Here is a 25,150-nt window from a genome sequence, read left to right as displayed (position 1 = left end):
AGAAAGTTCTAGGCGTGTCTGGAGAAGAGAGCTGGCTCCGCTCACTCATCCTGGCCAGCGAGAAAGGCAACCGCGAGAGACTTTTTTGGGTAGCTGTTCCCAGCCTTAAACTGGCTTCTAGAAAGCCCACTCGGTCTGTCGCCCTATTACCTCAGCGCGCATTCCCGGCATTGTTGCGCCGGCTGGGTGCGCCGGGGGCCAGGGAGTGACGCTGCTGCTGCTGGGCCTCCTGCAGGGACATCTTCCTAGCTGAAAATGCCTCAAAGCTGAGACTGGGCTTGGGCCCCCGCCACTGCTCCTCCCGGGAGGCTGCCGCTGGAATGTGGGCGGCACCGGGCTTCTTTGTGTGGCCTGTGTGCAGCAGCATCCTGTCCCTTAGCAATCAGGAATCCCTTCTCGGCTGCTGTGACAACCCTAACCCCACACTCCGGGGGCGAGGGAGCAGCTGCCCTGCGGGAATCCGTTGACACCTGCCTTCGGTTGGCTTCCGGCTAACATGACTGTGGCCTTGTCCCAAGGTCCTCCATCTCTCGTTTGTGTCTCATGGAAGAAGCCATACATAGACTTTTCTAGATGGAATCTGATGTTTCCTTACGCTCTTCCAGGCAGGAGGGTAGCTTTTTTTTTTTTTTTAAAGATTTATTTTATTTATTTGAAAGAGTTACACAGAGAGAGGAGAGGCAGAGAGAGAGAGAGAGAGAGGTCTTCCATCCATCCGATGGTTCACTCCCCAGATGGCCGCAACGGCCAGAGCTGCACTGATCCAAAGCCAGGAGCCAGGAGCTTCTTCTGGGTCTCCCACACGGGTGCAGGGACCCAAGGACTTGGGCCGATTTCTACTGCTTTCTCAGGCCATAGCAGAGAGCTGGATCAGAAGAGGTGCAGCCGGGACTAGAACCAGCACACGTATGGGATGCCAGTGCTTCAGGCCAGGGCGTTAACCGGCTGGGCCACAGCGCCGGCCCTGGGAGGGTAGCTTTGAGGCAGGCAGATCCATGGATGATTTCCTTGTCTTGTCCCTGGATTGAAGAACCTTGGAGGTCAGAAAGTCACAGATATGGGGCCAGCCCTGTAGTGTAGCGGGTTAAGCCTCCACCTGCGGTGCCAGCAACCCAAAAGGGGTCCGGTTCGTGTCCCAGCTGCTCCACTTCTGATCCAGCTCTCTGCTGTGGTCTGAGAAAACAGTGGAGGATGGCCAAAGTGCTTGGGCCCTGCCCTCACACGGGAGACCTGGAAGAAGCTCCTGGCTCCTGGCTACGGATTGGCTCAGCTCCAGCCTTTGTGGCCATTTGGGGAATGAACCAGCGGATGGAAGACCTCTCTCTCTGTCTCTCCCTCTCTCTCTGTAACTCTGCCTCTCAAGTAAATAAGTAAATCTTTAAATATATATGTATTTGATATATAGATCAAAAAGCTATCACAGGCTGCCTCTGTAGAAAATAACTGAGTTGCTACAAGGCAGATGGGAAAAACTTCCATTTTTTTTAACTTTCCACTCAAAACAGAAATTATATCAGAAATAAGCACTAAGCGGCGATAGCACCATTTGGGAAGGGGAGGGGGGATGCAGTGTGAGCCTGCAGCAGAGCGCTCGGCGCAGCCCTGCCTTGGGACCTGGTCCGGGTGGTTCCGATTGCCAGGGTGATGAGGGGTTGCTCACAGGCCCAGGCCCCCCGAAGCTGCCTGCTGTGTCTGCTCAGTTCCTCACGCCCCAGCAGAGCCGCCTCTGTGAAGTCCCCAGGGAGGGAGCCTTGGCCCTGCAGGTGGGACCCTTTGCACCCGTAAATGAGCAGCTGGGGAATCCGAGGGCGCTGGCAGCAAGTCCACAGGGGATTGGATTTCAGCTCCATTCCCGCCTCTCATTGGCCACTTCTGTTTCTTTTGTTCCCACGTTGGATTCATGGCCTCTTCAACAAGTTCATGGAAAATTCATTTTGAAAAATGACTGTGCATGCATTTCTAAAAGTTTTTGTGACAAAATGAGCTTGTATTATTTTTTAAAAAATATTTATTTATTTATTGAAAGGCAGAATGATAGAGAGGGAGAGAGAGAGAGATCTTCCATCTGCTGGTTCACTTCCCAAATGGCTGCAACAACCAGGGCTGGGCCAGGCCGAAGTCAGGAGCCAGGGACTCCATCTGGGTCTCCCACATGGGTGCAGGGGCCTAAGCACTTGGGCCATCTTCCACTGCCTCCTCAGGCACATTAGCTAGGAGCTTCATTGGAAGTGGAGCAGCCGGGACTCGAACCGCAGCTCTGACTTGCTGCCAGCTCTGATATGAGATGCCCATGTCACAGGCAGCGGCTTAACTCTGCTCCACAATGCTGGCCCTGCAAGTAGTTTTCTTCTGCATGCCTACGCTTAGAGGAATAAGAGCATTTCTAACCTTGGTCTTGGGTTCAGCTGATGACCCCTGAGAGGGAGCCAGGCTTAGAGCTCTGGCCTGTCCTCCGGCCTGGGAGGGGAGGGTGGCTGATGCAGGAAAGGGCGGTGGGGCCTGGGTCTCCCTGCTTTCTCACGAAGCCCCTCTTGAGAAATACTTGTGCTGAGGAAGAGCCAGGCAAGGGACTAGAGAGGAAAGGCAGGCGGACAGCCAGGAGGAGGCGGCAGCCAAGCCAAAGTGCTGTGCAAGGGAACAGAGCATGGTCCATGGTCCCCATGCACACCCTCCCCGCTTCCCTTCTGGCGAGCTCCGGGTGACTCCTGTGCTGTGTGTTCAGGAGGTGTGGCCAGCACACCGGTGAGACTGCGTTAGGTCTGGCCAAGCTGGAGTGACAGGGCGCACTCCGCAGGGTGAAATTCAGCATGGCCAGACCCCTCCGTGCAAGGCCCCAGGCCACAGGAACACCTGCACGACCCCATGTGTGAAAACAATTTCTTTTATGGACTGCAAGCTCCCTGGGAAGTCCCCAATGTGCATGGCTGCCAGAAAACCCAGTGCAGGCTCAGACTGGGGGCCAGGCCAGACCCCTCTGCAGGAGAGCGGCTGGCCTGGCACAGGGGCCTCCAGGCTCACGCCCAGCCTAGAGTCCTGGGGAGAGAACAATCCTGGGAGAGCGGCCGCTGATATGGAAGGGGGTGAGGTCAACGGAGGGGGCTCCAGGGGAGGACGGGAGGAGACGGTCTCGCTACACAGATTTTTCTGTTGGATTTGTCCGGAGCTGGGTATGGTGGCCTCAGGAGGGTGGGAGAGCTCTGATGCAAGTATACCTTTGGCGTGTAATGTGTGCTGAGTTCTGGGCTGATAGCTCCATAGCGGATGTCCCATACAACCCAACACACTTCAGGTACAAGGCTCCGGAGAGCTCCGTTTTGCACATGCAGGAAGAGGCTGAGAGAGACCATGTCCCAAGGCCCTGTGGCCAGTGAGCGGTGGAAGGCAAGTCTGCTGTGGGAGCCGCCCTTGCTACCGCACTAGTCTGACTCCTTTGTCCTGAAAGACTGAGCATGGCGGCTGGAGAATGGCTGGAGAATGACTGTCGGAGACTCAGCTGCATGTCCAAGCCGGAAAACTGCCCATGACTCCCTGGGAAGAATGAGGTCCTAGCCTGGCCTGCAGGAGCTTCGAGCCCAGCCCGGCATGGTTCTCTGCTGAACCCCGCGTCCAGCTCCTCCTTCTGCGGCTGCCTCGCCTTTGGACCTATGCAGACCTGAGCACTGGGGGACATTGTCACCCTGCGCTCTGCTGCCCCACTGGAGAGGCCCCTGATGCCTATCAATCCATTTTTTCTTTTTAAAAAAGATTCATTTTATTTGAACGACAAAGTGACACAAAGAGAGAGAGGGAGAGACAGAGAGAGAAAGAGACCTTCCATCCACTGGTTCATTCTCCCAGATGGTTCCAATGGCTACTGAGGCCAGGCCAAAGCCAGGAGCCAGGAGCGCAGCAGGGTCTCCCACAGCACATCGCGTGCTTTCCCAGGAAGCTGGACGGGCAGCAGAGCAGCTGGGACGTGAGCTGGTGTTCCCCCGGGGGACGCCTGTGCCACAGTGCTGGCCCCAGTGCATCCCTCTCTGAATGACAGAAACTTGGTGTGGACACTGACTTTCTGAGGGCAGCGGACTGGGAATCGGGGAACCTGGGTTCCACTCTGTGTGCCAGGTGGCCGTAAACCCTCCCTAGGCCTTGGCACGTTTCTGAGTTTCCTTTCAAAGCCCCACATTCTGCTCAGTTAGGGAAAGTACTTGCCTCCCTTGTAGCATCTAGGAGTCTTTAAAATGGTGATGGTGGGCGAGTTCCTGCCACGAGGGCACTGGGGAGCCCGTAACTGATGGCTGCGTTCCTGTTGGGGAGGGGCTTGAGGCAGGAGAAGGCTGTGCGTTCAGGTTCAGGTTCAGTTTCATGGATTTTCTGTTCTTAAGTTTCATAGCTTTCTGCTCTTTAGTGTTCCATTTGCTTTGGGTTTAAGCTACTCTTCTTCAACTTCTTGATCACTACAATTTTTAAAATAGCTTATTTGAAAGGCAGAGTGATGAAAATAAAGAAATAAAAGAAAGAAAGGCAGAGAGAGAGAGACAGACAGACAGACTCTTTCATCTGTTGGCTCACTTCCCAAATGCCTGGGACAGCTGGGACCATCACCGGCTGCTTTCTTTCTTTCTTTCTTTCTTTCTTTTTTTTTTTTTTTTAAGATTTATTTATTTATTTGAAAGTCAGAGTTACACAGAGAGAGGAGAGGCAGAGAGAGAGAGAGGTCTCCCATCCAATGGTTCACCCTCCAATTGGCTGCAATGGCCAGAAATGCGCCAGTCCAAAGCCAAGATCCAGGAGCTTCTTCCGGGTCTCCCACACAGGTATAGGGGCCCAAGGACTTGGGCTATCTTCTACTGCCTTCCCAGGCCATAGCAGAGAGCTGGATCAGAAGAGGAGCAGCCGGGACTAGAACTGGTGCCCATATGGGATTCCAGCGCTTCAGGCCAGGGTGTTAACCCACTGAGCCACAGTGCCGGCCCACACCGGCTGCTTTCTTAGGCACATTAGCAGGGAGCTGGATCAGGCGTGGAGCAGTCGGGACTGGAAGAAGACACTGATGTGGAATGTGGGTATCTCAGGTGCTGGCTTAACCTGCTGTGCCACAATACTTGCCTCTAAAAGTTTATATTTTAAACACTGATATAATGTAAGTGCTTAAAGCTATGAATTTCTCTCTAAGCACTGCTTTGGCTGCATCCCTCAAGTTTGAGTCATTGTTTTCATTGTCATTCAGCTCAAAATTATTTCAAATTTCCCTTCAGATTTCTTGTTTGACGCATGGTGTGTTTAGCTAGATTTTGCTTCTTTCCAAGAGTCAGAGGGTTTTCCGGGAGTCCCTTTTGTTGCCGTTCCGTCTGCAGGTCCAGGGATGCTCCTCCTGCTGTCTACTCCACTGTGAAGCCACTGAGAGGACATAGGAAGTTTATGGAAATGGAATTAAGAGCTGTTTATTGTGGGTCAAATTCCGAATCTATGCATAAGGTTTTAAGAAGATTTTGTGGGGCCGGAGCTGTGGCTTAGCAGGTGAAGCCGCTGCCTGGAGTGCCGGCATCCCATATGGGTGCCAGTTCAAGTCCCAGCTGCTCCACTTCCGATCCAGCTCTCTGCTCTGGCCTGGGAAAACAGTGGAAGGTGGTCCAAGTCCTTGGACCCCTGCAGCTGCATGGGAGACCTGAGAGAAGCTCCTGGTTTCTGGCTTCAGATCGGCGCAGCTCCGACTGTTGCGGCCATCTGGGGAGTGAACCATCGGATGGAAGACCTCTCTCTCTCTGGCTCTGCCTTTCAAATAAACAAATATTTAAAAAAAGTTTTTGTTTCATACATCATTTATTTAGTTGTAGGTTTGCATTAACTTTGTTACTCAAGTCTGTAGGCTAAAAACATAGCGGTTGGTTCTTGTGTGCTAGTGTGAGGTGTCTTCAGCACTTTATTACATTTTTTATTTATTTGAGGCAGAGAGAGAGAGCACTCCCATTTGCTTATTCACTTCTGAAGTGCCCCCGTGGCCAGAACTAGGCCAGGACCAGGCCAGGACCAGGCCAGGACAAACCGGGGAGCTGGGAACTCCATCCAGGTCTCCCATGTGGGTGGCAGGAATCCAGTCGCTTGAGCCATCACTGCTGCCTCCCAGGGTCTGCATTTGGAGGAAGCTGGAATCAAGAGCCAGAGCCCGGGCACTCTGATATGGGACGTGGTGTGTGATATAGCTAGTCTTTTTTTTTTTTTTCTTTTTCTTTTCTTTTAAGATTTATTTATTTATTTGAAAGGAAGAGTTACAGAGAGGCAGAGGCAGAGAGAGAGAGAGAGTCTTCCATCCGCTGGTTCACTCCCCAGATGGCCACAATGGCAGGAGCTGTACTGATCCGAAGCCAGGAGCCAGGAGCTTCTTCTGGATCTCCCACATGGGTGTAAGGGCCCAAGCACTTGGGCCATCTTCTATTGCTTTCCCAGGCCATGGCAGAGAGCTGGATCAGAAGAGGAGCAGCTGGGACTCGAACCGGCGTCCGAATGGGATGCTGGCGCTGCAGGCGGGGGCTTTACCTGCTATGCCACAGCCACAGCCCTTCAACAACTAGTCTTAATATTCACATTCATGCGTGGTTTGCATAATGCATACTTCCCATAAGCATTCTGAAGTGCCCGCTTACTGTACTTTTCAGTTCTGGACTTCCCCTTTGGTCTTTGTGTTCTTCCCATTCTTTTGTTGCGATCTGTTAGCTCATGGTAGTCATTTTTCCCCTTTCATTCCTTGAACATATTTAAAGGGCTGTTTGGGGCGGGTTTTGTGATACAGCTGGTTAAGTCCCTGCTGGGATGCTGGCACCCCATCTCAGGGTGTTGGTTCAAGTCCTGCTTCCTCCACTTCCACTCTAGCTTCCTCTGTATGCTTCCTGGGAGGCAGCTGATGACAGCTCAAGTGCTTGGGTCCTGTCACCCAAGTGGGAGACATGGATGGAGTTCTTGGGTCCCTGGCTTTGGCCTGGCCCAGCCTTGGCTGTTGCAGGCATCAGGAGTGAACCAGTGTATGAAAGAGCTCTCTCTCTTAAGTCGATGAAAATAAACAAACACTTAAAATTGATTTAAGGTAAAATAAAATTGTGTTTAAAAGTCTTTCTGCTGATGACAACTTCTGGGTCATCTTAGGATCTGGTTCTATTGGTTGCTTTTTCTGTTGGCTTTAGGTCACATTTCCTGAGACCTCTGTTCATTTTCTTCTCTTACTTTTTATTGTATATTAGAGCATACAAGCAGCACACTTTAGAGACTGGATAATCCTGTCTTCCACTGGGAGTCCTTAGTTTCTCTTTAACAGAGTTAAATTACTAGTTGATCACATTGAACTTGGGGCTTGCTTTTTTTTTTTTTTTTTTTTTTTAAAGACTTATTTATTTATTTGAAAGGCAGAGTTACATAAAGGAGAGACAGAAAGATCTTCCACCTCAGAAAGATCTTCACTCCTCAAATGGCTGCAATGGCCAGAGCTGGGCCAGGTCGAAGCCAGAAGCTGCTTCTGGGTCTCCCACGTGGCTGCAGGGGGCCAAGAACTTAGTCCATCTGCCACTGCTTTCCCAGGCCATTTGCAGAGAGCCGGATCGGAAGTGGAGCAGCCAGGACTCAACCAGCGCAGAGAGCGGAGTTGGCACCTCTGCAGTGGGCTGAGGGCTGGGTGGGGCCCTGATGGACAGGTAGGAGGAAGCATGGCCGCCGGGGCACTGGGTAGGCGCGAGCATGGTGTGAGGGCCCGGCTGGAGGTAGGCTCAGCACGGACAGATCGGGGCCGCCTGGCTGGGGATGCTTGAGCTGCCTCTCCAGGGTGGTCCCTGTTGCCTGCCCTTCCTCCCAGCCTCTCTGCAGAGGGGACTGGGGTGGACACCTTCCACAGAGGGGCAGATCAGGTGTGACCCTTCACGATGTAGTTGTGCCAGCTGCCAGAGGGAGAGGGGTGTCCTCCATGGTGTCATTGAAAGGACAAAAGCAAAACAAGGTGGCAGCAGCGCCATGGCTGAATATGGGTCAGCGTTCCCCAGGCCTTGGATATCTGCATATCTGGATTCTTTGACCCCAATCTGTTATCCTCTGAAGAACAAACAATCGGCTTTGGGAGCACAAAAGGAGGTTTAGGTGGGGCTCAGGGCTCTCTAATCCCAAGCTCTGGCCATGGGAAGCTTAGGATCGCTCACAGAGCCCAAGTGTCTTTGGAGGAGGGGCTGTGCTGGGGGGGCGAGTATGGTGGAGGGATAATCTATAAGAGGAACCCGAGGGGGTGGGGGCATCCCAGGAACACGATGTCAGAGGAAGAGGAGTTTTATCTGTTCAAGAACCTCTCCTCGGTGCGGCCGTGGGATGGACCTCAGTACCACATCGCCCCTAGGTGGGCCTTCCACCTCCAGGCAGCCTTCATGGGTTTTGTCTTCTTCGTAGGGACACCCCTCAACGCCATGGTGCTGGTGGCCACGCTGCGCTACAAGAAGTTGCGGCAGCCACTCAACTACATTCTGGTCAACATATCCCTGGCAGGCTTCCTCGCCTGCATCTTCTCCGTCTTCAATGTCTTCGTCGCCAGCTGTTACGGCTACTTCGTCTTTGGCCGCTTTGTCTGTGCTTTGGAGGCGTTCACGGGCTCTGCCGCAGGTATTACAGGGTTAGGGGGCCAGGGAGAGGCCAAGGACACCACTGTAGGATTGCAACCAGGCTTTTGGGTTGCAGCGGGCCCTTTTGGAAGAGCCTGGGGGACAGGAGCTTGGTGCTCTTTTGAAGACCGGGGTAAAAAGCAGCCCAGACTCTCAAACTCCAGTCCAAGCATCAGGCTGACCCCGTCTTTCTGGGCTTCCCTGGCCCACCTGTCATCCACTCCATCGGCCAGCTGGGTGGGGCTCCATCTCCCTCTGTTACTCTTACATTTCGCCACAGGTCTGGTGACAGGCTGGTCATTGGCCTTCCTGGCCTTGGAGCGCTACATTATCATCTGTAAGCCCTTCGGCAACTTCCGCTTCAGCTCCAAGCACGCGCTGTTAGTGGTCCTGGTGACCTGGACCATTGGCGTCGGCGTCTCCATCCCGCCGTTCTTTGGCTGGAGCCGGTGAGAGTGCAGGGCCTTGGTGCTGGCTGAGCTAGCGGCTCAGGTGGACGTGGCTTTAAGCAAGCTTGGGCATTTTTGTAAGCTTTTAGTCCGCGACCTCTAACTGTTAGAGTTGGTGGTGTAGGGGAGGCTAAAGGGATGTAGGGGGGGGATGAGCAATGTCTGCTCGGCAGTTGGAATTGTCACAGCCTCAGCTGGTGGGTGAGGAGAGACCCAGCCCTGCCCGAAGCCGGGTTCCAAGTAGAGGATCCAGGAATCAGTTCCCACCCCGCTCACGCACGCGGAGGGCCCAGAGGGAGCGAGTGCTTGCTCCCGGGGTGAGTGCTCGGTCCTCGGCAGGTTCATCCCGGAGGGCCTGCAGTGTTCCTGCGGCCCCGACTGGTACACCGTGGGCACCAAGTACCGCAGCGAGTACTACACCTGGTTCCTCTTCATCTTCTGCTTTATCATACCTCTTTCCATCATCTGCTTCTCGTACGCTCAGCTGCTGAGGACGCTCCGGGCTGTGAGTGGCCTTCCAGAGGGGCCGGGAGGAGCGGGTTAGGGGGCTCCAGGGGAGTGTTTTGTCCCCAACAGCACGGGGTCCAGAGGCCTGGGAATCGCGGGCTGGGAAGAGGGAGGGATGCAATGCTCTCTGCTCTGCCTCAGGTTGCGGCTCAGCAGCAGGAGTCAGCAACTACCCAGAAGGCCGAGCGGGAAGTGAGTCGCATGGTGGTGGTCATGGTGGGGTCCTTTTGTGTCTGCTACGTGCCCTACGCTTCCTTGGCCATGTATATGGTCAACAACCGGAACCACGGGCTGGATTTACGGCTCGTCACCATTCCTGCCTTCTTCTCCAAGAGTTCTTGTGTCTACAACCCCATCATCTACTGCTTCATGAATAAGCAGGTAAAGCCTCCACTCACACTCATCGGAGAGCCTGGCTCAAGACCAGTCCCCCATCCCCGCAAAGACTTTAAGCTTACAGTAACCTGGACTCTGCTCAGGGTTTCCAGGAGTGGACGAGGGAAGCCACAGAACCCCCAGGAAGGCTGGAAGGCACAGGGAGGGAGGCAGAGTCATTAAGATGAGGTAACAGACCCCACGGAGGACAGGACTTCGGCCAGAAAAACCAAGTGCCTCCACGCTGGGATGAGGAAAGTCTTCATGAATAGGCTGCTCCTCTTCTGACCTGGCTCCCTGCTAATGTGCCCGGGAAGGCAGTGGAGGGTGGCCCAAGCGCCTGGGCTCCTGGCTTCAGATTGGCCCAGCTCCAGCTGTTGTAGCCATTTAGGGGGGTAAACCAGTAGATAGAAGCTCTCTTTCAAATGGATAAGTCTTAAAAACAAAAACACCCCGATTCAGATGAACATAGGCGCTTCTATCTTGTAAAGCAGAAGCCCTACTTCCTGAATGATTTTTTCCATCAGCCTCTGATATGGATTCACAACTGCTTTGCAATCTCCCAGGGAGAAAGAGAACCGGCAGCTCTTGTCCAGCCGGGAGCCCCTTCAGGAGTGTGTGTGCTTGGGACGGGGGGTATCGTGGGGCTGCACCTGCCACTGCTTTTATGGCAAAGCCGGAGGCCTCATCCCGCCAGAGTGCTGTGGGTGTACCACTGTGGACCCGGCGTGGCAGGCAGCTCTAGACTGGAACCCAGCTGGTCTCTAGGATGAGGAAGATACTATCAGCACCACCTGAGATCCGGGTTCAGGGTGCTGAGGCACCGGGGGTAGTGACATCTCCTCCATGCTCACCTGCCGAGGCACCTCTCCTCTTGCCTCTCCAGTTCCGAGGCTGCATCATGGAGATGGTGTGCGGGAAGCCCATGACCGACGATTCTGACGTGTCCAGTGCGCAGAAGACGGAAGTTTCCACCGTTTCTTCCAGCAGAGTTGGCCCCAACTAAGGATCCTATGTTGGCCTGCTTGCGGCAACTGGGATTTCACATTTAAGTAAGTTTGCACTTGGGCCATCAGAACTACAGCAAAGGATGGCAAGGGGAGGGAGGGCGATTTGGAGTCAATTTTTCACCTTCCTCCCACCAAGCTGTCCCCAAAGCTGGGACACCAGACCACACACAGGCCATTTCAGCACTGAGTTGTAGACATGAGGGGACTTCGAAATACTTGTGGAAAAATGAAATTAAAAAGTTCAATTAGTGTAAAACAAGTCTGAAATCCATGCATAGTTTTTTCATAATATGTGCTTCCCATGAGCTTTTTAAAAATTCCTCAAATAAGGTTACTTTAAGCAAGCTCATGCCTGACTCTTCAGTCATGGCTAATAGTCATTTTTTCCCCTTTGGGGATCTCTCCTGAGATGACTTATGCCAAGTTAGAACAAACTTAAGAAAACACTGTGGAGGAGGAAAAAATAATCCAACCTCTAGGCTGCCCGAATAAAAGTCTGAAAGAACTTATGGCAGGGTTGGCATCCCATATGGGCGCCAGTTCGAGCCCTAGCTATTCCACTTCCAATCCAGCTTCCTGCTAATGACCTGGGAAAGCAGTGGAAGATGGCCCAAGTGCTTGGGCCCCTGCACCCATGTGGGAGACTCCTGGCTTCAGATCGACATAGCTCCAGCTGGTCCCTGGGGCTATTTGGGGAGTGAACCAGTGGATGGAAGATCTCTCTCTTACTCAGTAACTCTGCCTCTCAAATAAATAAATAAATCTTAAAAAAAAAAAAAAAAGGAACTTTATGGCATCATTGTTATGGTTTTGGCAGGGAAGGCCAAGGCCATGGCCACAGCCTGCGTGACTGGCTCCAGGTGCTTTCTCCTTGCCCCTCCTCTCTGGCTACACCTAGACACCCGTCTTAAGCTGTGTATTTAAGGCCAACAGTTTAATTCCCTTGATGTTCTCAAGATGAGCTTGCACATCTTAACACCATCTATAAACTATACCAAAGATTCCCTTACCTTATACTCTATCCCCTTCCTCCACGCCCCACCTCCCCGAAAGAGCACCTTGGGAAATGAGAATGAAGGTAAGTGTGTGGGCGTTCAGGAGTGGCCCGCACCTGGCATCAAATAATCAGGTAACAAGCAGTGGGCTCCCCTCTGTTCCAGACTGGGGAGGCGTGGAGGGCTACAGCTGCACTGAGAAGGAGGGGGGGCCCGAAGCAGCGGAGGCCAGCTCTGCAGAGGCAGCGCTTCCTCTGGGGCTGGGCGGGGCACAACCTTTCAAGGAGGGGCCCTATTCTGTGTCATTCTCCAGTGCCCAGTGCCAAGCCACAGTTCCATCTCCTAAAGAATGAAGGACACACATACCCCACGACGAATGTCAACAGTTTTATTTAGAAACAGATAGGTACCTGTTTGCATTATAGAATATAAAACTTGGTTTACACTCTATAAAAAATAACCAATATCCAAATTCAAGAGAGCTAGCATTCACAGAACACATGATGTGGGTGTGTGGCTACTGTTGATCAGCCTCAGGCTTGATTTAAACTAAAAAAAGAATCCAATGGATCAGAAAGATTCGGGTACACTGCTTGCTGCCGGGTCCCCGGCACCCAGAAGCTGCCATTTCGGCAGACTAAGGCTTGCTTTCTAAGTGTGTGGTTTTCACATCAGGCCTGGGCTCCCTGCACTGAGAGGGTTGCAAGGTTGCAAGGCTCTCTCGCCACAAGGTTCACAACGCGCCCTCCCGAAGCCAGGGCCGGTGGCGTCATTCACTCTCTGGTTGTCTTTATAATAAACGGAGAACTTGGAGGGTGGAGGATTCCATTACCCTATACTGGAGTTAAACTTAGTGTATTCATTATCAAGAGCTCAATGCCAAGGCTGGGGTGATATCACATCACACCTGGCTTTTTACCATACCAAGTAGCTCAACGTGATTGTGGAAGACCAAAGGAGATACCTGGGTTCAGATTAATACTCACCCAGCATCACCTGAACGTGTTATCCAGAAAGATACAGGAAATGATAACGGTTATATATACATATATTTATCTTAGTAACCTGAGGGCTAAAAACTTGGAATACAAGAATTCTCAAGAGGCCCATCTGTAAGAAAAGGACCCAAATGGACAGAGTTCATGTTACATACAATATGGGGAGGTGGAGTTGGGAACAGACGGGGTTTCTTCAGCTCTTTCTACAACGTCCCTCGCTTTGGTCGGCAGGACTGGCAACCTGCCGATCCACGATGAATCTGTTTCTGTTGGTGGCAGAGACGGGGGAGAAGAGGAGTGGGGTGACGGTCAAAGGCAGGAAGGGCGAGCTGTGGTCCTCAAACCAAAGAGGCCTCTCTCGGGAGGTCCTCTCGCCTCTGAGCCTGAGCTCAGCTCTCCGGCAGACACAGAGAGGCCTGGTAGTAAGTGGTTTGTGTTGTGAGGTATGAGGATCCCTGGTAAATTCAGCAGCACATGGTTTTTGGAAACCAGCACACAAGATAAGAACACTGCAGCCAAGCTTGTAACTAATACTGCTATTATATAACTACTGTTCAAAAGAGAAAGGGAAGGAAAAAAACCCCTATTTTGGGAAGTCCTAAGCTTTGATAAAAGGTGGTCCAAATCCTCTCTTCTCAGAGTTCTCTGGCAGATCCCCGTCCGGCGATCATTCTCTCAGTAAAGGCACTTTCGATGCTGATGACGTGATTGGAAAGGAGTGAACTTTAATTACAGTGAAACCAAGATCAATTCCTTGGCACACCTGGGGAGGAGGCGCCATATGGGGCACTTACAGTGATTGCAACAGGCAAATAATTATGCCGTGAGCGTTTCAACAGATGCACACCCAGAACAGAACGCCTGCCCTGAATATACTCGTATTTTTCCTTTAGTTTTCTAGCTGTTTCGAGCTGGAAACAGTTCTATAAAGAGAGCACACTCACTACATGATTGGTTTTCAAGACACTGGCCCCAGCTCTTCCCCACCGTGCTGTGCTTGACAAAATCAGCCAACAGCTGGTGCTTCGGGGGTGGGGGGAAGAACAGAAGCAAGTCCAGCAGAGCTCAGCCCAGGACCTACCCCTGCCCAGGTAACGGCGGCTCTGCCGCTGGCCCCACAGCAGCTGAGCACAACATGTGGCCCCCACCACCTGGAAACGGACTTTTAACAGGCAAGAGTGTTTGCCCTCTAAATACAATTTGGGGGGGATATATTTTTCCTTTTCTCTCTCCTGAACATTTCTTATTGATCATAGGCTTTAAAAAATGAGTTAAGTGAGATTATAAAAACTGGCAGACAAGGGGTTGAGAAAGAGTAAGAAGGCTGATGGTTGCCTCCACGTGTGACCCTTCAGATCATACTCCCAACTAGAGAACAAATACAGAACACACACCATGTTACACACGGCACAGAGCGTCAGCCTGCAAACACAAGTGCATGATGAGAGCTGTCGGCAGGAGCGCGGCCCCTCCAGTCCCTCGGAGACAGGAGGAATGGGACGGGATGGTTTTCACTGCTTCGTGACGCCTGTGCACGTCCTGACAAGTTTGTCCTAACAGTCTCAGTAGCGCAAACAATTCCATGTGAAACCAGAAGCTGTAAAAATAAATTACTTTTGAAGCAGCGCAGGCTCCTCTGTCTGCGGCTCAGAACTCGTCATGTCGTACTAAGGCCTCCCCGAAATCTGTGGCTTGGCTGCCCACAAACAAATCATACTTGTCAACTATCTCCTCCTTGGTCAGCTTGCCGTCCTGAAACCAGAGAAAGCCAGGGACTGAGCAGAACACACTTCCCACACCACAGGCACAAACACTGCGACACGATCATTCTAATTATTCCTACTAAATTGTATGTGAACTCTACCCTCTCCTTTGCCCCCAGTGGGAAGCAAACAGCAATGAATATATTTCTGTTATCAGGAAAGCTCACGGAGGAAGGATGGAATCACAGAGCTCAACGACCCAACGGCCAGACCGGGGCTCGCTCGCTAGGAGAATGTTCCCTTACAGAGAGATAGGGAGCACAAGCCGGAGATGGTCGAGACCTGGCGAGCACTTCAGAGTGACCCGAGCCATCTTCCGGCAGGAGGAACAGAACTCGGCCGTAAGCCTCGTCCACACCTTCCCCAGCCCGGGCCATCAGCCGGGCCTCAAGGCTCAGACACTCGTCTCATACAGCACTAAGGTTTCCAAGGATGTCTACGCTTCATTCCCCCCTATCTCAGGACAAAGCACCTGGCTACTGAAGCGACTGAGAGCAGGAACTCAAGACAGATCGACCCTTAAAAAAGGTTCCCAGGTCTGGCACTGTGGCATAGCGGGTGAAGCCAGTGCCTGTGGTGCTGGCATCCTATGGGACCTGGTCCACGTCCTGGCAGCTGCACTCCTGACCCAGCTCCCTGCTAACGTGCCTTGGAAAGCGGCGGAAGAGGGCCCAAGCGCTTCGGCCCCTGCATTCGCGTGGGAGACCCAGAAGAGGCTTCTGGCTCATGGCTTTGGACTGCTCTAGAGGATGGAAGACCTCTTTCTGTCTGTAACTCTACCTCTGAAATAAATAAATAAATCTTCAAAAAAACTTCTTTAAAAAAATCCCCACACTTAGATTCATTTTCAGTTTAAACAGAGAATCTGAATCTCTGAAAAAGGTGACAGGGCTTAGTGATGACACCACTGTCAGTGAACTGAATGCTTAGCCCATTGATCAAGGACACTTTTAACAGGCTCAGCAAAAGCTGATTTTTAAACTACTACAAAGGACTTCATTTTTAAAGTATATATTTAAGAAGGAAATAACTAGCTTTGGGTAGGCAGAATAGGCCTATTAATAGGTAAGGAACAAGAGAAATAACAAAGCCAGGAGATTAAAAAAAAAGGCAAGCAAGCAAAGATCCTGGGGACGTGCAGAGAAAGGAAGCCGTGTGCCTGGCAGAGGCCACACAGAGAGGCTGTTTTCTGAAATCTCAGTTCTGCCCGCACTACCAGCACACCAGGCAAAAGGATTTCTAAAATGAGATCAGGTAGCTAGTGTCGCCCTGGAAGTCTTCAATGCCGAATTTATATCCCTGGCAGATTTAGACTAATTAAGGTCTCAGATGCTCTATGTGCCTTTACAGAAATTTTTCAGGCAATCCTCTAGAAACGAGACTCAGATCACTGCTAGCTGGCTTGGGCCTGGCCAAACCTACCTTGTTTTGGTCTGATTCATAGACGAGGTGCCTGGCTTCTGCCTCTGCATGGTCGTAGTCTGAGGGGAGGATCCAGTCTTTGGTCTCTTCCTTGTCCATTTTTCCATCACGGTTCTTATCTCGAAACTCAACAAACTGCTCTCGCTCTGTCTTCACCCATTCTGGCTCGTCAGCATTTCCATCGTGGCTATACATATCACCTGAGCAGACACAGAAAGGGGTTTTCCTTTTTCTTTTTCTTTTTTTTTGACAGGCAGAGTTAGACAGTGAGAGAGAGAGACAGAGAGAAAGGTCTTCCTTCCGTTGGTTCACCCCCTAAATGGCCGCCACAGTCAGCACACTGCGCCGATCCGAAGCCAGGAGCCAGGTGCTTTTCCTGGTCTCCCATGGGGTGCAGGGCCCAAGCACCTGGGCCATCCTCCACTGCACTCCCGGGCCACAGCAGAGAGCTGGCCTGGAAGAGGAGCAACTGGGATAGAATCTGGCGTCCCAACCGGGACTAGAACCCGGTTCCTTTTTCCAAAGACTGTCTCATACAAGTCTGGCCTACCCCTTCTTGCTCATCTATCTCTTTAGAAACTAACAACAGTCAGAAGGGTGTTTTAGGCCAGAGAGACCTTCTAGCAGGGTATTCTCCTGAAGCTTAATTAATTATCTTGCAACAAGAATATTTACAGCTGTTGCTTTTGAGTGACTAAGAGCAGTGTTTGTACCTTAAAAAATGCAGAACATGTTGGCTTGCACCAAGAATGATAGACTAGTTGTCTCCTATTTCACTTCATCTCAATGTACCTAGGGAAACTGGACGTCTGGTTTTAGAAAGGTACAGTTTTAAATTCTCAAGGAAATTTGAGAAGTGTAGTATGTTATAAACCAAATCTATCTCTACTAGCGAATTACTACACAGAGCACATATACCAGTGTCCTTCAGTTGGGCAGGCATGCCTCCCAGAAAGAAGACCACCACCAGTGGGGCTGGCGTCGTGGTACAACAGGTTAAGCCACTGTCTGCAATGCTGTCATCCCACGGTGGGGGCCAGTTCCAGTCCTGGTGCTCCACTTAAGACCCTGCTCCCTGCTAACGCGCCTGGGAAAGCAACTGAGGATGGCTCAAGTCCCAGTCCTTGGGCCCCTGCACCCACAGCCACTTGGGGACTGAACCAGTGGATGAAAGATCAACCTCTAACTTTGCCTTTCAAAATAAATAAATAAATCTTAAAAAATAGCTAAATGAGTAAAGACAATAAAAAAATACTAGTTGAGTTTTAAAAAAAATGGTCCTATTCAGTAACATTAAGGAATTAATAATTTTGGGGGTTGAGATATATTAAAAAGTTTTCAGAGGGGGTCAGTGCTGTGGCATAGCAGGTAAAGCTGCTGCCTGTGACCTTGGCATCCCATATGGGCTCTGGTTCATGTCCTGGCTGCTCCACTTCCCATCCAGCTCCCTACTAATGGCCTGCGATAAGCAGTGGAAAACGGCCCAAGTGCTTGGGCCCCCACCACCCACGTGGGAGACCTGGGTGAAACTCCTAGCTGCTGGCTTCGGCCTGGTCCACTGCTGGCTGTGGTGGCCATCTGGGGGAGTAAATTAGTGGATAGAAGATCTCTGTCTCTCCCTCTTGCCCTATAACTCTTTCAAAATAAATACGTATTAAAAAAAAAGTTTTCAGAAGCACATATATATCTTGGAGACATACAACCAAATGTTTACAGATGAGTGAGACGATTGGAATCTACCTTAAATAAGAAAGGGGGGGACAGGCTTCTGATGTAGTGCTTAAGCTACCACTTGGGACGCCCATATTCCATGCTGGAGCGCCTGCATTCGAATCCTGACTGCTCCCAATTCTGGCTTCCTGCTAACGTGCACTCTGGGAGGCAGTAGTGACAGCCCAAAGCAGCTGAGTCCCTGGCACCCATGTGGGACACCTGGATTGAGTTCCCCGCTCCTGGCTTTGGCTTGGCCCCAGCCTCAACTGATGTGGGGGACACTGAGGAGTGAACCAGTAGATGGGAGATCTCTTTCAAATAAATAAAGTAAGTTTTTTAAAAAAATAAGAAAGACGGCGCTGGTGGTGTGGCGTAGCGGGTAAGGCTGCTGTCTGCAGTACCAGTACCCCATATGGGCACTGGTTCAAGTCCCGGCTGCTCCACTTCCAATCCAGCTCTCTGCTGTGGCCTACAAAAGCAGTAGAAGATGGCCCAAGTCCTTGGGCCCCTGCACCCGTGTGGGAGACCCAGAGGAAGCTCCTGGATCTTGGCTTCAGATCAGCGCAGCTCTGATCGTTAAGACCAACTGGGGAGTAAACCAGCAGATGGAAGACCTCTCTTTCTCTCTCTGTGTGTAACTCTTTCAAATAAATAAATAAATCTTAAAAAAAAAAAAAAAAAAAAAAAAGAAGAAGAAGAAGGAAGGTAAGGAAATGGATGTGGCTGGGACAGGACCAGCTATAGGCTGGTGGCTGCTCAGGCTCGCATAGGAACAGTGATCCGTATACTATGCTGGTTAATTCTGTGTTTGCAATGTTCTATAAGAAATTTAAAAAATGTAAGAAGCAAAGAACTGTTTATGATCTCCCTTCTTTAGAGCGCAGAAACTGGCACACTCCCAGAAACTGTGAGATATTATTCTGGAGACTTAGCATACCAGGTATTAATGTGTTTGCATTAGTTATTGATTTGTAAAAGAGGACTCTACACACACACACACACACACACACACACACACACACACACAGTTACACACATACTTTCTCATATAGCAAATTTTGGTAGTTTCAAGATACACTTCCTCTGCCTTTAAATCTAAATGATGGGGAGAGAAACGCCTCCTTATTTGGCAAATGATACCTAACAGTTATAAAACTTATTTCTCTCTTCAGAGGCTCAAATGAGCTCTTTAGTTTTAGCAATTGTGATAAAATGTCAAAAGCTAAGAATGAAAGAATAAAACATCTGAAAGTAGAAAATCCTAAAACCATCAACTCAAGCTCAGAAAAAGTAGCCAGACTTTAATCCATTATACTGACAGACTCTGCTAAGAAAAAATTCATTGTGGCAACATTCTATCCTCTATTGTTCATACTTTCTCTAAAAATTAAAAATACTTCACTGGGTCTTAGAAAAAAAGGAGTTGTAAATATCCAAGGAGTATTCCAATTGGAATAACCCTACAACAGAAATATAGTAGGTGTGACTAGACAATATCTAAGTAAAAGTGATCTGCTCAATGAAGCTTAATGATAGCTGAGAGAAGCATAGTTTAAAACAAAATATACCAGGGATGGCCATCTGGCACAGTGCTTAAGATATCACTTTGCCCACATCTCATATTGGAGTGCCTGTTTTCAAGTCTTGGCTCTACTTCCAATCCAGCTTCCTGCTAATGCTCCTGGGAAAGCAGCAGATGATGGCCCAAATATTTGGACCCCTGTTATCCATTTGAGAGACCTGGATGGAGTTCCAGGTTCCTGGCTTCAGCATGTCCCTATCCCAGCCATTACAGCCACTTGGGGAGTGAAGCAGTGGATGGAAGACTCTCTCTTCATCACTCTGCCTTCCAAATAAATTATTATCTATTTATTTATTCCTGGGTTTCCTAGTGTAAGTCCAGGTTTCTTGCAATTCTTTACCATCAATTAATATGACATCCAGGGTACATTCTGTGAATCTGTCAATATGGTAGTCAGTGGCCAATGTGGCTACTGAGAAATTAAAAGATGGCTGGTCCACACTGGGTTGTGCTATACATATGCATAAAAAATCAATAATTCATATTAATAAGTGGAAATTATAGCATTTTGGAATATTAGATTAGGTAAGAGCCATTACTGAAATTGATTTCATCTGCTTCCTTTTACATTTTAATGTGGCTATTAGGAAAGTTAAAATTACATATGTGACTCGCATTTGTACTTCAGCTGGATAGTGCTACTGTGGATACTTTATCATTACCCAATATTCATCACACTGGCTTGGCTTAAGGATCTGGGAAGAGCTGACCCATGGAGCAGACTGTTCCCGTGGCTGATCACACCTTCCAAAGTTTTATTTTAGCTTCTTTTAAAAAACACACTAGAAGCACACTTACCAATATACTCTTCTAGATCAATGAAACCATCACCATTCTTATCTATATCTTCCATTGTTTCCTAAGCAGGAAAAAACAAAAGACCATTACACTTGTCTCTGAACAAATTTGCCAGAAGAGAATATGCTATCTTCCCTCTCACACTCAGACTCAGACACACACACACACACACACACACACACACAGTTAAAACCATCAAAAACTGATGCTTTTCTAACTGGAAAATGGTAAATTAGTCTTCTTGGAAGTGTACTGCCACTGCTCAATGATGGACAAGCCATAATGATGCTGAAGTCATGGCAATGAAGTGACCAGTGATTATGTATACAACTACAGATGGACCACTCAGCATGGGACATTTCAAAAAAGCATTTCCCCTTTCATACTTTACACAAAGCTACTAATGAAACAGCCAATATTATCTGATGGAAAGTACTAAATGAAAGCCCAAGATACTTAGAAAAGGTCCAGAAAAATGGTGACAGAGCTTGGAATTTGAATCTTGTATAGCAAATCATTTCTTTCAAATACACAAGAAAGGCCAAAAGGGGAAGATGGCAAATGCAACCAGAGAAACAGAGCCTGTTCAGAACCCCTGCTGTCACTCACCTGCACTACTATATCTTTCATGTAGTCATACTCCTCAGGATGCAGGAAAGCTGTGAACTCCTCCTTTGTGGCAATGAGATCTCCATCCTTGTCCGCCATTTTAAACCTCCGCTCATCTCTAACCATCATCTGTTTATAGTTAAATCCATCATCAGGGTCTGGATCATCTAGAAAACAACAATTCAAGTCAAGTCTTAAAGGCTTTTGGAAAAAACAAAAACGCAAGGGGTAGGGATATAATTTCCAAGAAAGATAAACCAAGCAATGAAGAAATAACTTGATTACACAGGCAAAATTTGTGGCAGTATAAAGACATCTAGTTTAGGGCTAAAGCTCCAGTAATCAGACCCGAGTTAGGTCCAAGCTGACTGTAAATGTTTGCCATCCAACATGGAACCCTGGCTCTAGGACTCATAACCAAATATGTAATGTTTCACTGTTACTGGTGTGAAGGTTTCTACAAGGCTTGAATTTTCCAGTTATATGTGCAGGCAGTGTTGGCCCTAAAATCATACCATTCAGGTGTGAACGCTAACACTTTTTAGCTGTGTGAGCTTAGGCAAGTAAATTAACTATGCCTCAGCAGTTAGAGGCAACAGGGGTGTGTGCTTCACAATGCTGTTAAAAGGATTAAAATGAGAAAATAAATCAGATGAAGTCAAATGAAACTACTGCTATTTTTTTTTTTAACTTAAATATGTGGCTGTCATCACAAAGCTAATGCCAAAGGCCTTCTATCCTAGTTCAAGGACACTCAGATTCAAGCAAATGAATTCCAGACATCACAACTCTGAAACGATCACATTTGGTATGTGTGTATTTTTTAGTCAACTCAGACATCTACCAACAGGTCCAGGTATTATTCACCCTCTATTTAGAAAAACAGAAAATACAAATTGACCTACAGTTACAGAAAATGGATCACTGCTTGCTTAGGGACAAAGGCATGGGGAGGGTGAGAAGGACAAAAAAGGAACAGGAGGAAGTTTTAGGGGGTGATAAATATATCCGTTATCTTGATTGCCGTGATGGTCTCATTACCATATACATTTCAAACTTACCAGCTGTGTACTTAAATATGCCCAGTTCACTGTGTGTCAATTATATTTTGATAAAGCTATTTAAAAAAAATAAACATTGAACTACAACCAAACTGAATCTGCACCTATCCATCTGTGGAACTGCACAGCAGCAGCTACACAGTTTATAGGCAGGAAGAACGAAATCTGGTGTCTTTAAGCTGAAAAAACATGAAGGCATTAACTGCAGAAAAGAAATATAAAAAGTAAGTTGCTGTGTGAACCAAGTCAGATAATAGATGGGAAAATATTTTAAAGATAAAAGATACCATGTTAAAGATAATAAGTTATTACTCCTGCAATATATTGAATAGCTTTGTAAAAAGACCCACGGGGCCCTTTAACAATAACATACTGCTGACTTTTGATACTCTAGTTCAATCTTTCCATACTTTAAAACAAAACAGGGCCAGCACCATGGTGTAGTGGGTGATGCCAGCATCTAATATGGGTGTCAGTTCATGTTCCAGCTGCCCCACTTCAATTCAGCTCTCTGATAAAGACCTGGGAAAAGCAGAAGAAGGTGGCCCAAGTGTACGGGCCCCTGTCACTTGACATGTGGGACACGCAGAAAACTCCTGGTTCCTGGCTTTGGCCTGGCAGAGCCGCAGTGGTTGTGGCTATCTAAGGAGTGAAGCAGCGGATGGACGATCTCTCTCCCATTATCTTGGTAACTCTTTCAAACAAACAAATCTTTATTTTTTACTGTGTATAAAAAATTTAGTTAGCATATCAAATTATTAGTCACTGGGATCTTATACATATATACTCTACGCTGTTAGACGTGAAGAATTTAAGGAAAACACCGTCTTTCTTAGGTGCAAAGTCATCTCTTCTAAACAAACGCAGAGTTTCAGGGCTAACTGCGTAGTGTAACAGAAAAACCACCTGCACCTCCACACCAGGTTCTCAGTTAAGAGCCTTCCTCCCATCCTGGGGTAAACCTGGTGACCGGGTCAAGTCGTCTGACAGCAACATGCACATACATGAGGATGGAAAAAAGGAAAACGCAGAACTTTATTTTTAATGATGACCCTTAGGCCTACAGCCCTGCTTGAGCCCTGTAGGTACGCTAAGCACCAGTTTATGGCCCTGGCTGGCCGTGCACAGCTTTGGGGAGGCTCTTGATCTGGAACTAGATCAAGGGTGGATCTTTGGGATTTTGTGCTTTATTTGTGGCAGAGACAGTGTTAACATTCCTTTTGAGAGTAGTGCATTCATTGAGACATATTTTACCTAAGAGCTAAGATGACTGCTGTCTGAACTCAAGAGTGAATCAAGAACACATGTTCACACCAGCTCCTCACTTCTTAGCCAGCTCATCCTCCCGGGGCCCGTCAGCCCCTCAGCCCGCACGCCTCTGAGGAAAGATGCCTTATAAAGCCATTGCCTCTCCAGCCAGCGTTTCAGCTTCTGTATAGTCTCAGGCAGCAGAAATACCCATTACATTGAATCATCTGCCTTGTGAGGCAACAGAGCTCTCAACAGATTTTTATGCAAATAATCATGCACAGAGTTGAAGAATCACTCCGGGCAGGGCAGCAAGTGAGTGCTCAAGTGCAAGCTGATGTACTAACACACCAATCTGTGCAGATCACCCACAGGCTACCCTCTGCTTTATATTTTATAATTACTTCTAAGGAGATCCGGAGAATGCTGGGTCTCAGCCAGAGACTCTCCACCTACATGGAGGTTTTAGTACGTGTGTTCTTAATTGGTGTGGGATACGCTTGGTTCTTGGCCAAGTGTCAGGCACTGAGACAGAGGGAGTGCCACTTTAGTCTTAGAAATGAGAGCAAGCCCGACACAGAAATAAAAGTCTCTTCACCAGAAATGCATCCAGCCCTGTGATGAACACGGCAGCTGGCTCTCCAGTGGGAAAACATTACACTGTCAGGGCAGTGAGGGGACACTTGCTCTAAGCCAGAGATTCCCCTAATTTCCAGGATAAAAATACAAAAAGTATTATTTATGCATGCTTATCTCAAACTGTATCATGTACAATAGAAGAATCTCATAAATTAAAACACCTTAGGTCAGTCACGGCAAAGTGTAGTAAGTAACAGAAAATTACTGACAGGTGGTCCCCACAAACAAGTCAACAGAAAGCATTCAAAATAACATTTATTTGCCTAGAAGCACTTGCAAAGCAAGCTGAAAAACGCGTGTGCCAGAGAAAACAAATGGGAAATTTTCATTTCTAAACTTAGTAAGCAGACATATTGAAATAGTTAAATTTTTATCAAGGAAATTTTTGTTTGAATGTTATTTTACTAAGAAAAGACAACAGATTTCACCTGATTCTCACTAGTTATAAAGGAATCTAATTGAGTTTGAGTTTCAGGTCCAACACTTTAACGGGACCACGTCAGGAGACATCTCAAGGTCTCTCACTTTGCATTGTTGGAACAAATGCAGCCTTTTCGGTAAAATCTATGCTAAAAATTATCTCTGAGGGACGACAGAAAGAAAATGAGAAAATATATTTGTAATGCTTAAGGTGTACAAGATGTCAAACTTCAGAAGAACAAAATTAAACAAATAAGACATAGTACACAAAGTTAAAACACAGGAGATCAGGTAAGCATGGAATCACTGAAGGTAAGCACAGCTCTTCCTTTCCTGCGTGACCCATTTGTTTCTTTGACTCAAGACCATGGTCTCTGCCAGGCTGACAACTTGCCCCTTACCCAGGTAAGTGCCATAAGTCACGTTTCTGTACTCATCCCAGGAGATTAAGCCGTCTTGATTCATATCAAACTCCTGCCATTGGTTTTCAACATTGTCATATATGTATTTCTTCTGGGCGTGCTTAATCCAGGATTTCAGCTCCCCCTCCGTCACAAACCCATCTTTATCCGCGTCTATTTTATCTACAATCATTCTACAAGACAAAACAGTTACGTTTCAAGGTGCCGGCTCCACAAAGCTTTTTCCCCCAGATTGTAGGGACCTACCTAAAACGTAGCCGTAGGTGGCATTTTTATACTCCTCCCAGGAAACGAGGCCGTCCTCATTGAGGTCATGCCCCTTCCACTGTCGCTCTACATCCTCGTAAATCCAGCGCTTTTGTGCAAATTTAATCCAGTCTTTGAGCTCATCCACAGTGACAAACCCGTCATCGTCGCCATCTATTTTACTTACAATCTTTCTGTAGAAAATGCAGAGAAATCCAGCAAGAGGTTAAAAGGACACAAGGCTCTGGACATAGCCAGGTTGTGTGCTGTGACCACAGGAGCTGCTC

The 25,150-nt window shown here is 48.6% G+C and overlaps 2 protein-coding genes across 8 annotated transcripts in view; one reads left to right on the top strand and one right to left on the bottom strand.

The window, feature by feature from the left end:
- Positions 1–8,261: 8,261 nt before the first annotated feature.
- On the top strand, positions 8,262–15,704 carry OPN1SW (opsin 1, short wave sensitive). Of its 2 annotated transcripts, none has more exons than XM_070071305.1 (6): positions 8,262–8,607; positions 8,887–9,055; positions 9,395–9,560; positions 9,704–9,943; positions 10,824–10,989; positions 14,861–15,704. In XM_070071305.1, the coding sequence occupies exons 1-5, from the start codon at positions 8,262–8,264 to the stop codon at positions 10,941–10,943; spliced, it is 1,041 nt and encodes a 346-aa protein (XP_069927406.1). In that variant the 3' UTR covers positions 10,944–10,989; positions 14,861–15,704. The 2 variants fall into 2 exon arrangements, with proteins under 2 accessions (XP_069927406.1, XP_008256452.3); XM_008258230.4 differs by lacking the exon at positions 14,861–15,704 and adding an exon at positions 11,520–11,729.
- Positions 12,317–25,150, bottom strand: part of CALU (calumenin) — a 33,114-nt gene continuing 20,280 nt past the window's right edge. For 2 of the 6 annotated variants that reach the window (XM_008258168.4, XM_070069781.1), the window contains exons 3-7: positions 24,597–24,790; positions 20,828–20,994; positions 20,219–20,279; positions 16,126–16,325; positions 12,317–14,692 (exon numbers count right to left, since the gene is read on the bottom strand). In XM_008258168.4, coding sequence (XP_008256390.1) covers positions 14,588–14,692; positions 16,126–16,325; positions 20,219–20,279; positions 20,828–20,994; positions 24,597–24,790 — 727 coding nt within the window. In that variant the 3' untranslated portion in view covers positions 12,317–14,587. 6 annotated transcript variants of the gene reach the window in all.

This window comes from Oryctolagus cuniculus, chromosome 3, assembly GCF_964237555.1.
Source record: "Oryctolagus cuniculus chromosome 3, mOryCun1.1, whole genome shotgun sequence".
NCBI classification, from domain to species: Eukaryota; Metazoa; Chordata; class Mammalia; order Lagomorpha; family Leporidae; genus Oryctolagus; species Oryctolagus cuniculus.
Note: the sequence above shows the minus strand (reverse complement) of the source record. Positions and strands in the feature narration are given on the sequence as shown.

Coding starts and splice junctions, on each gene's coding strand:
- OPN1SW (XM_070071305.1), top strand. CDS start 8,262: ATGTCAGAGGAAGAGGAGTTTTATCTGTTCAAGAACCTCTCCTCGGTG. Junction 8,608..8,886: donor GTTCACGGGCTCTGCCGCAG/GTATTACAGGGT, acceptor ATTTCGCCACAG/GTCTGGTGACAGGCTGGTCA. Junction 9,944..10,823: donor ACTGCTTCATGAATAAGCAG/GTAAAGCCTCCA, acceptor TTGCCTCTCCAG/TTCCGAGGCTGCATCATGGA.